Raw genomic sequence first — 13,644 nt, 5'->3', positions numbered from 1 at the left:
ACTCATAGCGACCCCTCCTTGGGTTTCCAAGGCAGTATCACTATGGAAGTAGATTGCCCAACCTTTCTTCCAAGGAGTGGCTGGTGGGTTTGAACCTCCTGCCTTCTGGTTAGCAGTCAAGTGCCTTAGGCACTATGCTACCAGAGCTCCCAAACCCACTGTCATCAAGTCAACTCTGACTCATAGCAGTACCTAATGGGTTTCCAATTTCGGAAGTAGATTGCTTCATCTTCCTCCTGCAGAGCAGCTAGAGGTGGGGTTGAACCACTGACCTTCTGGTTAGTAATAAAAAAAAACCAAACTCACTGCCATCCAGTGGTTTCTGACTCATAGCAACCCCTCCTTGGGTTTCCAAGGTGGTATATCTATGGAAGCAGATTGACCCTCTTCCTTCCAAGGAGTGGCTGGTGGGTTTGAACCACCACCCTTCTAGTTAGCAGTGAAATGCTTTAGGCACTAGTTTATGCCCCCCAAGATCTTCATCTAATAAAACTGAACTTAAAATCTATTCATCAGACTGTGTTCTGCCACTGACCTTATTTAAAGACACAGGTCTGTCTGCCTTTGCCATCCTAATCAGAGAGTACTCTTGTGGTCTTGTTATTTATCTGATAATGGAAGTAAATATTTCAGATTTCTAATCAAATTCTGCTTTCAGTGATCAAGAAATTTTTTCTTTTTTTAAAAGAAAGTACTTTAAAAAGGTTAAAACTAAAGTAGTTTCACCCTCTCCCATACCTTCCCACCTCGAATAATTCATACCTACTCTCTAACAATCTTATTTTAACATGTTCAATTACCAATCTTTTTAAACCAGAAATAATATGAAACCTTTCCAAACAGATTTTGCCCACCACCTATCTGCCCTACCAATATTCAGGACAGTTGCACTACACAACTCCAGTGGGCATCATTCAGTTTTATGTATTTAATGTATTTAGTTATTTATTGTGCTTTAGGTGCAAATTTATAGAGCTGAGTTTGTTCTACATGCAACATTTCATGTACATTTGGTTTCACTCCCCAATTACCATCCCCAACCCTAACTCACTCTCATTCCTTCCCTTCCCAGTAACAACCCCCCCTCCCATTGTGCCCCTCATAGTTATGCACTCCTATGTGTCCTGCATTTCCTCCCTGTGAATGTCAAGGGATGCATCTCCACAGAGTATGTGGGTGCATCACCCTTGGTTAAGTGGTCTGTGTGTACGTCTGGTTTATTATTGGGTTGAGAGCCAGCCTCTGGGAGTGAGTTTTATTCCAGGTCCGAAGTATATTCCAGGACCATAGTATTAGGGGTACCACCAGACTCCATCCGACCAGTAATTTTGGTCATTATTGTGTTTTTGAATTTTGTTCCATGTTTTTCCTCCTATGCTATCCAGGATCTCCAGTTTTGATGCTTTCCCCAGTGGTTGGCATTGGTAGCCAGGCACTATCTAGTTCTAGTCTCGAGGTCTAATCATGTCCTAGGGCTGATTGCCTCCAAATGCCCTTGATTTTTGCACTCTTCTTGGCTTCTGATGATAGGAGACCATTAGCTGCATCTTAGATGGCCATTTGAAAGCTTTTTAAGACCCCAGTTGTACTTACCAATGTAGGTTGTGAAGCAAGATTTTTATGTATTTTGTTGTGCCAATTGAGTCTGATGTCCCCCAACACTATGGTCCTGAGTCAGTAGATCCATTGGATCTCTCTCCCACAGTGTCTGACTGTCTGTGAGGGATTACTCTATGTCTGTCTTCTGTTGTCTCTATAAGGATTGCAGGTATTTTGTATCACTGGTATCTGTGCAAGATTAGCCTCAGCTGAATCTATCCTTGGTCTAGAGTACCACTGGTCTAGGGTACCATTCAGTTTTACTCTGTTTTCCTAGAATTATGCAATGTTGGGGCAATGGTATTGTTGTGGTATTGAAATGATTAAGAATATTCTTTGAAATTACTAAGGATGTCTTAGTGTGGTTCCATGAAAAAAAGCATATTCAAATCACAGATCCCACACTAGATTATATGTATGGGTCACAGAGATCTCCAATTTCCTCCAACCAACATTTTATGTTGGGTCCAGAGCTTGTAAACAAAAATAATAGGAAATCCATAGATTCTCATATAAGTTTGTAGTTGGAGCCATCCCCCACACACACTTGTAAAGGAAATGATTCTCTCATTTTAAGCTACAGGAAGTGTAATGAAGCCATTTGTCAAGAAAATATGCCATTCTATGTTCTAGTGGGACAATGGTTAAGTACTCGGCTACCAGCTGAAAGGTTGGTGGTTTGAAGCCATCCAGTGGCTTTGCAGCAGAAAGACCTGGTGATCTGCTCTCATAAAGATTACACTAAAAAAAAACCCTATGGAGCAGTTCTACTCCATCACATGGGGTTACTATGAGTTGGAACTGATTCAATGGCACCTAACAACAGCAACGTGTCATGTAATGGCAGGTGAAAATTCCAACTCTATGCTGGTTCTATATATGAAATCATAAACTGTATTGGTACTTAGTCAATCTTTCCTTCTCTTCAGTGTTCTGATAGAACTTTTCATACTACTGGTGTTGCAACATCTCAAGATACCTCAGTGTTCTAAAGATTAAGTGTTTCCTAAAATTTCTAGCAGTCCTTCAGCAACTGGGTTAGGCCATGTAGAGATAGGAAGAAAGATGGACCCTATTTAGTCATTATGTTGACTTGTTCCAATACATTATAGGATTGCTCAAAGGTCAGTTCACCTGGCTAGTAGATGAACTGATTTGAATTGACTGTTACTAAAGCTCTGCAGAAGGCAAATAGGTAATCTACTTCTGTAAGGATTTATTGCCTTGGAAACCCAATGGGGGTCACTATGAGTCAGAATCGACTTGATGACAGTGGGTTTTTTTTTTTTTTAAGGACAAAATGAATTTATAGAGGGGATATCGTTGCTAGAAAAGAAGGAGCATATAATATCACAGGAAAGAAACAGATGGTACTCTGAACAATGAGAGTCAGTTCAGAGTTATCAAACGGATAAGATGATTATTTATATGAGCATATCAGGCAGAAGAGCCCAATTATGATGCAATTTTCTTTGATCATAATGAAATTCTCTTTGAAGTGGGTGCCTGGGTGGTGACAACTGTTAAGCTCTGGGGTATTAACTGAAAGGCTGGTGGTTTGAATCCACTCGGAGGCACCTCAGAAGAAAGTCCTGGTGATCTACTCTTAACAGATCACAGCCATTGGAAACCTTCTGGAGCATAGGTCTACTAAGATACACATGGGGTTGCCATGAGTTGGAATCAGCTCAACACAACTGGTTTGCCTTTTTGATCTTTTCTTTTTGAAGAGTCTATTCTCTGTATGTGTGTGTCACAAACACATACACACACCTAAAGTATTCATCAGTAATTCATTTGCTGTCTGAGACTGAGGGCCACAGTTACTGACTCAGGGAGTATCTGTAGGATGCCAAAAAACAAGCCACATTGCTGAATTGGTCAATTTGGTGAGGTGAAAAATCAATGGCAGAACACCTACCTCAGGGAGATGTACCCCTTGGATCAATCAACCATGAGACATCAGAAAGCCAGCATTTGCATGGAGGGAAACTGGACAGACAGGAATGCATAGATAAGAATGTCATGGGGAAGGAATAGTCACAGGGAGGAGATGGGAGGAGAGCTTTTTGTTGTTGGGATGTAATCGGGGCCATGAAACCAAATGTGCATGAACTATTGAGAGTAAAACGAATCTGCTTTGTAATGTGCACCCAAATCACAATAAAAAACTAAAAAAAAAAAAAAATCAATACACCCAGTCCTCACTTATTGACATAGTTTGGTTTCAAAGAACAGGTTATTATGTGAACATCAGTGTTATATGAAAATGGAGAATGAGCATATCAGGTCACAAAATGGAGGATGACTACATCAGATCACAAGATGGAAGATGATTATATCATTACATAACTGCCAAATTTCATCATTGCATAACTGCCAAACCACTGAGTATCATGGTCCAGCCCAGCTGACACGTAACCTTAACCATCATAGCCAGCAACCTCCGTGTTCGTTACTGACAGACATGTCATTACATGGCACAGTGTGTGTGTCATGAACATGATGGCTGAACCATATCAAGTGTGGCCATATCAATCAATTTGATCATCTTTGTATTTTTGTTCCATTCCATTGCCAGTTAGTGGAGCCATTTTCTTTTATTCAGCAAAAAGTCAAAACCTGGGACACAAATTGATTATTCTGAGAGAATAGACTGGGAAGAGCAGAAAGAATAAAGGTTATAAGTTTAAATATTTATTTCCAGTAGAAACATACACAGGTGTCTGTGTATATATGTCTAAATTAACCAATTTCTTCTTTCCTAGTAGATATTTATTTCCCTAAGGCATTTGACTGCTAACCAGAAGGCTGGAGGTTCAAACCCACCAGGCACTCCTCAGAAGGAAGACTGGGCAATCTACTTCCGTAGAGATACTGCCTGGGAAACCCATGGAGGGGTCTCTATGAGTTGGATTTGACTCGACAGCAGTGAATTTGCTTCTTCTTCTTCTTTTTTCTTTTTGAGTACCAGCTAATGCTTGCTGAGTGCCCAAGGAGTGTCACTGCACACCAACATTCTTCAGATGACCATAGGTAATCAGTGTACAACTATCCAGATGAGGGAACAATGACTGTTCAGAATAAATCTCAAACTCTCAGTCTCTGACTAAGCTGGAATCCAATCATATTCCTCCTTCACATCCTCCAATTTTTCAAGGAGAAAGTAACCTCGGCTGTTGATAAAAAGTAGTTAGTTCACTGACGTTGTTGTTAGGTGCTGACAAGTTGATTCCGACTCATAGCAAACCCATTTAACTGAGTAGAACTAGGCTGTAATCTTCATGGGTGCAAGACCCACGGACCAGCTAGGTGGGTCTGAACTGCCAATCTTTCGGTTAGCAGCTAAGCATTTAACCATTGTGCCACCAGAGCTCCTTGTTCACTCAAGTAACAAACTACTATTAGTGAATACACTATATGAAAACTTTACACCAACAAGTTTTCAAAAGTTTTACACTTTGAATATCTATTGTCATAAAAGTTGAAAAATACATGAGGAAGCTCCCTTAAAGGGTATCTCTAGTCAGACCTGAAAAGTAATGATATATACATGTCTTGAATACTTTGCTTATACTGTGTGATCCAAAATCATCATCAACCACCATCTTGATTGCTAGAAAATCTTCACTGTTAATGCAATGGAAAGCAGCTTTTGTGGTAATAATGTGGAAGCAGGTGGTGGTGGTCAGAGAAGAAACTAACAACAAAATGTGTTTCAAGGCCCTTTCTTGAACAGTCAGTAAAACTGATAGTCTTATTTTTCCTCAGGAATAAAGTAAGAATGAAGAGCTGCGCTAAAAATACAGTTTGACAGAAAGTGAACATTTTCCATTTGCAACTCTTCCCCCATACCTGACTCCCACCTTTCAATACAGCTATGAGTCAATCACTCCCTTGCTGAGCTCTATTAGAAAGTGACATCTGCCATTTTGCTCTCATCACCCATCATGCTTAACTCAGGTGTTGCCCTGGAAATTCACTGTGGCCAGTCAAATAGAACTGCAGCTATTGAGCACTGACCCTTCTGCTCTCCCTCTCAGCCCTTCAAGTTTCCTAATTGAGGCCATGCAGAGAATTTGGCGGCTCCCAGAGCAGAGCCTGAGGGCAGGGCTTCATATCCTCATATGCTTCTTGGAAAGAAATAGAAAATGAATAAATAAAGTAAGAGCACGGAGGAAGTGCTGCCTACCATTCTCCCACACATGTGCCTTTCATACTCTGAAGTTCTTACATTCCAAGGTAGAATTCATTTAGAGGAGAAAAGGATAGTGAAATAGCTGTAATAGGAGAGGCAAAGGAAAAGAGGAGTGAAGTGAGGAAGTAATTTCACATCTACTTACAAGTGATGCCTCTCTTATTACATTTTCAGCCAGGGAAAGCACATGTTGGTTAAAATTCAATTTAATTAATCACGTGTCCAATTTAATTGAAGATTAAGAATTAGAGGAGCCTCGAAAAACTTCCAATCTAGTCTGTACTCCTCATTTTACAGTTGAGAAACCTAAACCTAGGAAGTGACACTGCCTGCCCAAAAGTGTAGAGAAATGAACCTCTAACCCAGGATAGCAAAAACTCAAAATGTGGATCACACATGTTTGTGTGTGTTTTCCGATAAAAAGTAACTTTATACAATGGTATTCTTTCTGAAATGAGAATTTGGGATGCTTTCCTTCCATCTTCATGGACTGTGTGAACACTATGCAGAGGAACAGACCCCCACAAAAAATGTAAGACATTGTAACTGCATCTCCAGTGTTCTCATAGATAATTGACAGAAAAATAACTAAATCTTTCCATCAAATTTAGCTTTCATGAAATCTACTGTTTATCTAACAATAATTTTATTTCACAACTAGTGCCGAAATAAAACAACTTTCAGCTGCAAAGTCATGGATACACTTGGCTAGTACTTGAACATCTGCCAACGTGCCCCTTGAAAGCACTTCGAACTGACACTGCTCTAAATTAATTCCAGCACAGAAGAAAAAAGACAATGTTGCCTCTTTTTATCACCTGCTTCAGCTGCGTTTTGAGTTGCTGTTGTATTTTACATTAACCAAGGTTCAAGTTACCAGACTGTCTCTACTGTAGGAAAGGCTCAGGCTGGGCACTCCTCTGTCCTGTAATAAAGAAATTCGCATCTCGCTCCAAATGCCTTAACTCTTGCGAGACCGCGGCAGTAATGAGGGTTCCACTTATGGCCTCCTTGAGGTGGCCGGAAGCCTGGCGATTACGCGGACGTACCGCCAGGTTCGGCGCCCGGAGCTGCCCTCAGCTCTGACAGGAGGGAATACCAAGTGCAGACTTGGCCATAGACTGCTCGTCGCTACGCCACGTTCAGGACGGTCAGCCCTTCTCTAGATTTTCTCGGCCGAAACAAAGCGTGGGTGCATGGAAGCTGGAGAGCGTCCCAGGCGCCCTAACGCGTGCAGGACGCAGCGTCCCCAGGACACCCCGTGCCACACGTTCCCCTCACCCATCCCAGAGCGCCAGTGTGCCTTGTGCTTCTAAGATGCGGACAACGCCTTCTCCCTTTCCTTGGACCAGCTTCAACAACAGAAGGGGCGACTTTCTGGCCGCGCGCCCATTGGCGAGGGCTGAGCCGCCGCCGCGGCCAAGCCGGGGTCACCTTGGCCCGCGTGCCTTTCATTCCAGGGCCCCCAGAACGAGGAACTTACAGCCGGTCACCTCATCCGGGCTCTTCCCTTCTCTGGTCCCGCCCCTCACACTCCCCCAGACTCTCCCCGGCTTTGTGCGCGCGCCCGGGAACGCGGCCGCAGCGGTAGCTGAGTGGAGGGGATAGCGCGGGAACCTTGGAGAGAGGGAAAGCGGGAACTGAGAGCTGCCCAACGAAATTTTCTCTCTACCCCTCTCGGGTCCTAACTAGGTGTCCTTACACGGAGGCTAGAGCTTGGGCAAGGAGAGTCCCAGGTGCTCACTCTCAGCCCTTTCCAACTTCGTCTTTCCCATCCCCAGAGTGTGTATGAGTGGCCGCCGAGCAGGGTCTGCAGGTGGAGCGGAGCCTGCGCGCAAAACTTACTGTCAGCGATGGCCACCCCTCCGCGGGAGGCGGTCAGACTCTGGAGCCACAAGCCCAGGCCCACCAGGAGCAGTGCTTTGCTATTCATCTCCGGACGCGTCCCTCTGTAGTAGCTGTACGGCGCGGGCTGGCGCACGGAGGGACCGATGTACTGGCTGAATCGGAGGCGGGAGAGAGCTGCAGCCGCGGTCCCACGCGGGGCAAGTCGCCCTTTAAAGGGAAGGACTGGGCAGCTAGAAGTGGCAGATTTCCTTTAAGGAGGAGGAGGAGGAATTGAGTCTGACACTGTCTCCACTCCAGAGCTGCTTATGTGACTGGAAATATGCAAATAAACCTCATCACCTATTGGCTATAAAATCATAAGTTGGGGGGAGGGCCCTAAATTCACTTCCAAATATCTGAGCAAACTGTAATGAGGATCAACCCCGCCAGCAAGAAGAGGGGGAAAGGGCAGAAGAGAAAATTTGATTTTTCAGTGAAGTTTTTATTTGTCATCTTGCTGTCCAGGAGTCCGACACAGGTCTATATCAATTTAGGTACACACCAGTTTTTCAAAGAGAGAAGTTAAGCTTTTAGACTACATTTGGTCAATACTTCAATTCTTTATATCTTTTCTGAATTCTAGGGGACACAATAGAAGGAGCTCTGGTGGCATAGTCCCTAAGGTATTTGACTGCTATTCAGAAGGTTGGTGGTTCAAACCTACCAGCCTCTCAATGGAAGGAAGATGAGGCAATTTACTTGGTAAAGATTTGCCACCTTGGACACCCAATGGGGGTGGCTATGTGCTGGCAGTTGTATGTATTTAGGGGACACAATATAAGTTAGAGAGCCAGGGGTATTACACATTGCTTCCCAGTTTGTGCTTGCACACTCTGGCATTTTTAAAAAAGGCAAGATGAGTTAGTTTTTTATGTGATGGAGAAAAGCCTACTGCTCTGACTAGTTCATGAATGTTGCCTCATACGAATAACACCCAATCCTCAAACTAGTTAAGAATGCAAGGGTATTATCTTAGCTTCAGAAGTAAAGGTCAAGTAAGAACTTACTTAGTTATGCTAAGTGAAAGACATTGATCACAAAAGACAAATTGTATGTCCCTATTTATATGAAATGTCCAGAATAGGAAAATCTATTGAGACAGAAAATAGATTAGTGGTTGCCTGGGTCTGCTACGAGAGAGGGGTGGGAGAATGGGGAGTGATGGAGAATGGGGAGTGACCACTGATGAGTACAAGTGTGTTTTTGTCTTTTGGGAGGGGATGATAAAAATGTTCTAAAATTAGTTTATGATGATGGAAACACAACTCTGTAAATATACCCCAAACCATTCAATTTATGCTTTAAATTTATGGTATGTAAATTATATCACAGTAAAGCAGTTTAAAAGAGTGTCTGAAGCTGTGCAAGTGAAATAATAAGAAATGTAAAATCACGTTGGATATTGTACTTTTCTGCTTACATGCTCACACTACTTACTTTCAAATATCTTTCTAAATGTAAAGAGTTTGCATTAGCCAGGAAAGACAACTATACTCTCCATTTTACAGCTGAGAAACTGTGTCATAAAATCAGAGGCCCCAATCCACTGTTTATACTGGATTATTTCTCAGAATATTTTTAATATTCACCCAGTTTCCATAAACACACAGACAGACACTTACACAAAATCTGCATGTGTAGATTAGGAGGATGCATGGCCCTACAATTTGAATTAGGCTCACATTTTAAGTTTTTCTCAAGAAATAAAATCAAACTTGATAATACCCAAATAATTCAAGGCTTGCTATTTTGTAGAATACAGTTCTGTTTTAAGTTGATATATGCGGTTCCATAACACACTATATTCTTTGTACTGTAATTATTAAACATCATGTTGTACATGCTCATTGAATCCTATAAGGTATGTAGAGGAAGCTGGAAACTTTCCAAGAATCAAATCCCTCAGAAGAACTCTAGAAATGGCAGAAGAGACCATGCAGAGGATGAGCAACTATAATGTAGCAGTTATCCAAAAACTTCATATAGTAAATTGTAATTTAGAAAATGACACAAGATGAATATAATTGCAATGAATATGCTCAAGATATAAATGCCATATTAACTAATGTGTGGAAATGCTTACCATTTTATATGGAATATTCTCAAGCAACCTATTTATAATAATGCATAAATGTTATTTGCTAAAAAGACCAAATCAATCTACGTTTCTGTGCCACTCTGAAAACTGCAAGATTTTGGTAAATACTAAAAGGAAGTCTGATGCTTATAGTGTATAATTTTCCAGATTAACATGTAACAAAATCAAACCAACCCAGCGTTGAAGTAAGTTTTTTTTTTTTTTTTTTTTTTAATGAGACTGGTTTTGGAATGACCAGTGCTGTTGCTTTGCATGTCCATTAGAATCGCAGAGATTTCCAGGAAGAATTAACTCCTAGCATATCAACCTGGTAGAAAAGCAGACTGTCTGGCTCCACTTTGGGTGCTTGGGGTGGGCAGGTGGGTGTGGTGTCAACTGTTTCTCCTGATTGGCTGCTCTCATTGGTGGTCAGGTGCCTGCGTTCTCATGCAGAGGTTCACATGCTCTCCAAGTCAGGACTGTGTGTGCATTACAGAAGCGTCTTTTTCAACTTCAGCAAGGTTATTTGGTCACAGATAGCTTGAGGGCTTGACTTTTTCTATATTTGACATTTCATTTGTAACAGTCTAAAAAACTTCAGGTTAAAGGAAGCTGAACTTTTCATAAACATTTAACAAAACAGTACCCTTAGGGTAGGACACTTCCTCTTGGTGTAAGTTAAAAATCAGCTAAGTAAAAATTTAAATATGCATATTTAATTAAACAACTGGCATCTACACATGTAGGGAAACTTTCTTTTTTTTTGTATTTTCTCTCTCTCTACTACATATGTATCTATCATCTGTCATCACTTCAATTAAGGACCTGTATTTCCTATACTTTTCTGCATTTAATCATTACAAAAACACCAAAAATGAATAGTATTTCCATTGTACAGATAAGGGAAGATGAAACTCAGGGAAGATTAAGTAACAGTAACTAGAAATCTTAAGGTGTTTTTTCTTTGCTAATCCTAACAGAGAAGGAAAATGTATTTGATGTGTTATATTTTAATGTTGCTGTAATTGCAGACTTGAAGTGGCCGGGAAGCAAATGTTTTTTGTTCATGCATAGTTCAGTACAGATTTTATTCTAATGTCTTCTTTGCAAATGTAAAATATGATGAAATGTGTACATGAGCCCTAAAGAATTTCAGTGCTGAAATGCCTCTGGCCTCCATCATCAAAATAATATTTATTCCAGGTAAAAAGCAAGGTCATACAAATAAAAATGAATATGAAACCATAAATTTAAAACTATTAAAATTGTATTTCTTTTTCAAAATAAGCTAAAACAAAACCTAGACATTTAACTAAAGCTTATCATAAAGTACTTTTCTAATACTACTACCACATTCCAGCATTAAGTTTTAGACAAGAAGGAGCACAAGCTAGATCTGCACAGGCATAGCGATCTAATGGTGAGGGTGGCAACTCTGAATTTCCTGCAGAATAATCTGGTCCCTGAGTCTGATTGGCTTCAATGGCTGGCTGAGTGGAGATGCTGGTCCTGCAGACCCCTTCTTTATCATGACAAAGCTAAGTGGGAGAAATTCCGAGTAGCTTAGTTCAAGGGAAATTAAACTTAGACAGAAGATAGTTCTCCTTTAGCAAAAATGGATGTTGTGTTATGGAAAAGTTAAAGAACAAATGAATATTGTATTTAGCCAATTTCTTATCCTTTCTCCCCTCATGGAAGAAGAATGCAGCTTCAGGATTAGAGGAAGACTCATTAACAACCTGTGATATTTAGATGATACTACCTTGCTTACTGAAAGTGAAGAAGACTTGAAGAACTTACTGATGTAGATCAAAGTTTACAGATTTCAGTTTGGACTGTAACTCAACATAAAGAAAACAAAAGTCCTCACAACTGGACCCATAAACAATATCATGATAAACAATATCACGATAAATGGAGGAAAGATTGAAATTCTCAAGAATTTAGTTTTACTTGGATCCACAATCAACCCTCATGGAAGCAGCCAGCAGTCAAGAAATCTGATGATGCATCACTATGGGCAAATCTGCTGTAAAAACTCTCTTTAAAAAGTTAAAGGACAATGATGTAACTTTGAAGTCTAAAGTGTGTCTAATCCACACCATGGTATTTTCAATAACCTCAGATGCATGTGAGAAATAGACAATATATAAAGAAGACCACAGAAGAACTGATACATTTGAATTGTGGTATTGGCAAAGAATATTGAAAATACCATGGACTGCCAGAAGAAGAAACAAATCTGTCTTAGAAGCTTCTTGAAAGTGAGAATGGCCAGACTTCATCCTCACATACTTTGGTCATGTTGTCAGAAGGGACAAGTCCGTGGAGAAGGACATCATGCTTGGTAAAGTAGAAGGTCAGTGAGAAAGAGAAAGATCTTCAAGGAGATGGATTGACACAGTGGCTGCAACAGTGGGCTCAAGCACGGAAGGATTGTGAGGATGGTGCAGGACCAGGCAGTGTTTCTTTCTGTTGTACCTGGGGCTGTTGTGAGTCACAGCTGACTCGAGGCAGCTAACAACTCTTCCAGTTTAGAAGTAAATGATGAAGAACATTTTGTTTGCATTCGGAAGGGTGGATGGATGTGAGGAGAGAACTGCTTCACATGACAAAGGTATGCTGTAAAATAATCCAGACATATATAAAAGATTTTAATTGAGTTGGGGATATCCGTCCTCTTCTCTGACCCTCTTCCAAAAACAAAAGAAAACAAACAACAAAGAAAAAGAAAGAAATCACATTTTTATATTATCATTAAAAAAGTTGTCTAATTAAAGTTAAGAATTGAAACGAAAGATAGTCTTTAAAAAGAAAGTAGAAGTCAACACATTGCAATGGCATGTTCTAGAACAAACTACACTGAAACCTGTGTAGCTGAAACCTGTATAAGGCGGAAACCTGTCAGTGAAGGAAAAAGCAAATATTTGCCACTAAAATGAGTGATAGAAAAGTGGTGATACTGCACCTTATCAAAGGCAGAAAACTTGTGAGACCTGGAAAAACAAGGCAGTTCTGCAGAATTCTGACTCTCACAGGTTTCACTGTACATAGTGAAGGGGAAGGACAGAACATACCACAGACAGAGATTGTCACGGAGGAACTGCAACAAGGCCAAGTGTAGAAGGATGTGGTCCTTTAGTGGAGAACAACTCATAAATATGAAAAAGAAAGTCCCACACATAACTCATTGATTATAATCCATGTTCATTTATAAGATGTCCTTCCCCCTTTTCTAAAAACCAAAATATAATAAAAAGCTAAAGTCCATGTAGGAAGGAAGTAAAAAGAGCCTTTCCCTAAGTTCTAGTGAATTAACTGAATAGGAAAGGACATGGATATTTTTTGCTGATGACCTCTCCTTTTCAGAGAACCAGAGAACCCAACATCAAGGCCTTAGCCTTACTTCACAGAGGATGTGTTTACGGTGCCCCCTGCTGACTTCCTGTGACATTGTAACATCTCAAAAAAAAAAAAAAAAAAATTAAGAGACTTGAAACAAAATTGACCATTTTTATTATTACCGTCTTGTGTTGTTATTTTATTTTATTTTTCTTATTTATTGTGTTTGACTGTAAGTAACTTGAAGAAGGTTTTTTTGTTTTTGTTTTTTTCTCACCCTTTGTGATCCACACAGCATCTAACCACACTGAGAAGTCAGGAGGTACTTTGGCAATGTTGTTGTTAAGTGCCTACTCATAGTACCCCATGCACAGCAGAATGAAACACTGCCCGATCCCGCGCCAGCCCCACAATCCCTGCTATACTTGACCCATCATCGCAGCCACCATGTCAGTCCATCTCGTTGAAGGCCTCCTCCTCTTTCGTTGACCCTCCACCCTACCAAGCATGACATCCTTCTCCAGGGAATGGTCCCTTCTGA

The 13,644-nt window shown here is 40.8% G+C and overlaps 1 protein-coding gene across 1 annotated transcript in view; it reads right to left on the bottom strand.

The window, feature by feature from the left end:
* Positions 1-7,730, bottom strand: part of LPL (lipoprotein lipase) — a 28,677-nt gene extending 20,947 nt beyond the window's left edge. Inside the window, exon 1 of the mRNA XM_042783663.1 lies at positions 7,643-7,730. Within this exon, the coding sequence (XP_042639597.1) occupies positions 7,643-7,730 (88 nt within the window). The remainder of the gene's footprint in view (positions 1-7,642) is intronic.
* Between the last annotated feature and the right edge of the window lie 5,914 nt (positions 7,731-13,644).

This window comes from Orycteropus afer, unplaced genomic scaffold (assembly GCF_000298275.1).
Source record: "Orycteropus afer afer isolate SDZICR_OR568_19922 unplaced genomic scaffold, OryAfe1.0 scaffold00024, whole genome shotgun sequence".
Taxonomy (NCBI): domain Eukaryota; kingdom Metazoa; phylum Chordata; class Mammalia; order Tubulidentata; family Orycteropodidae; genus Orycteropus; species Orycteropus afer.
This window is presented reverse-complemented; position numbering and strand designations above follow the sequence as displayed.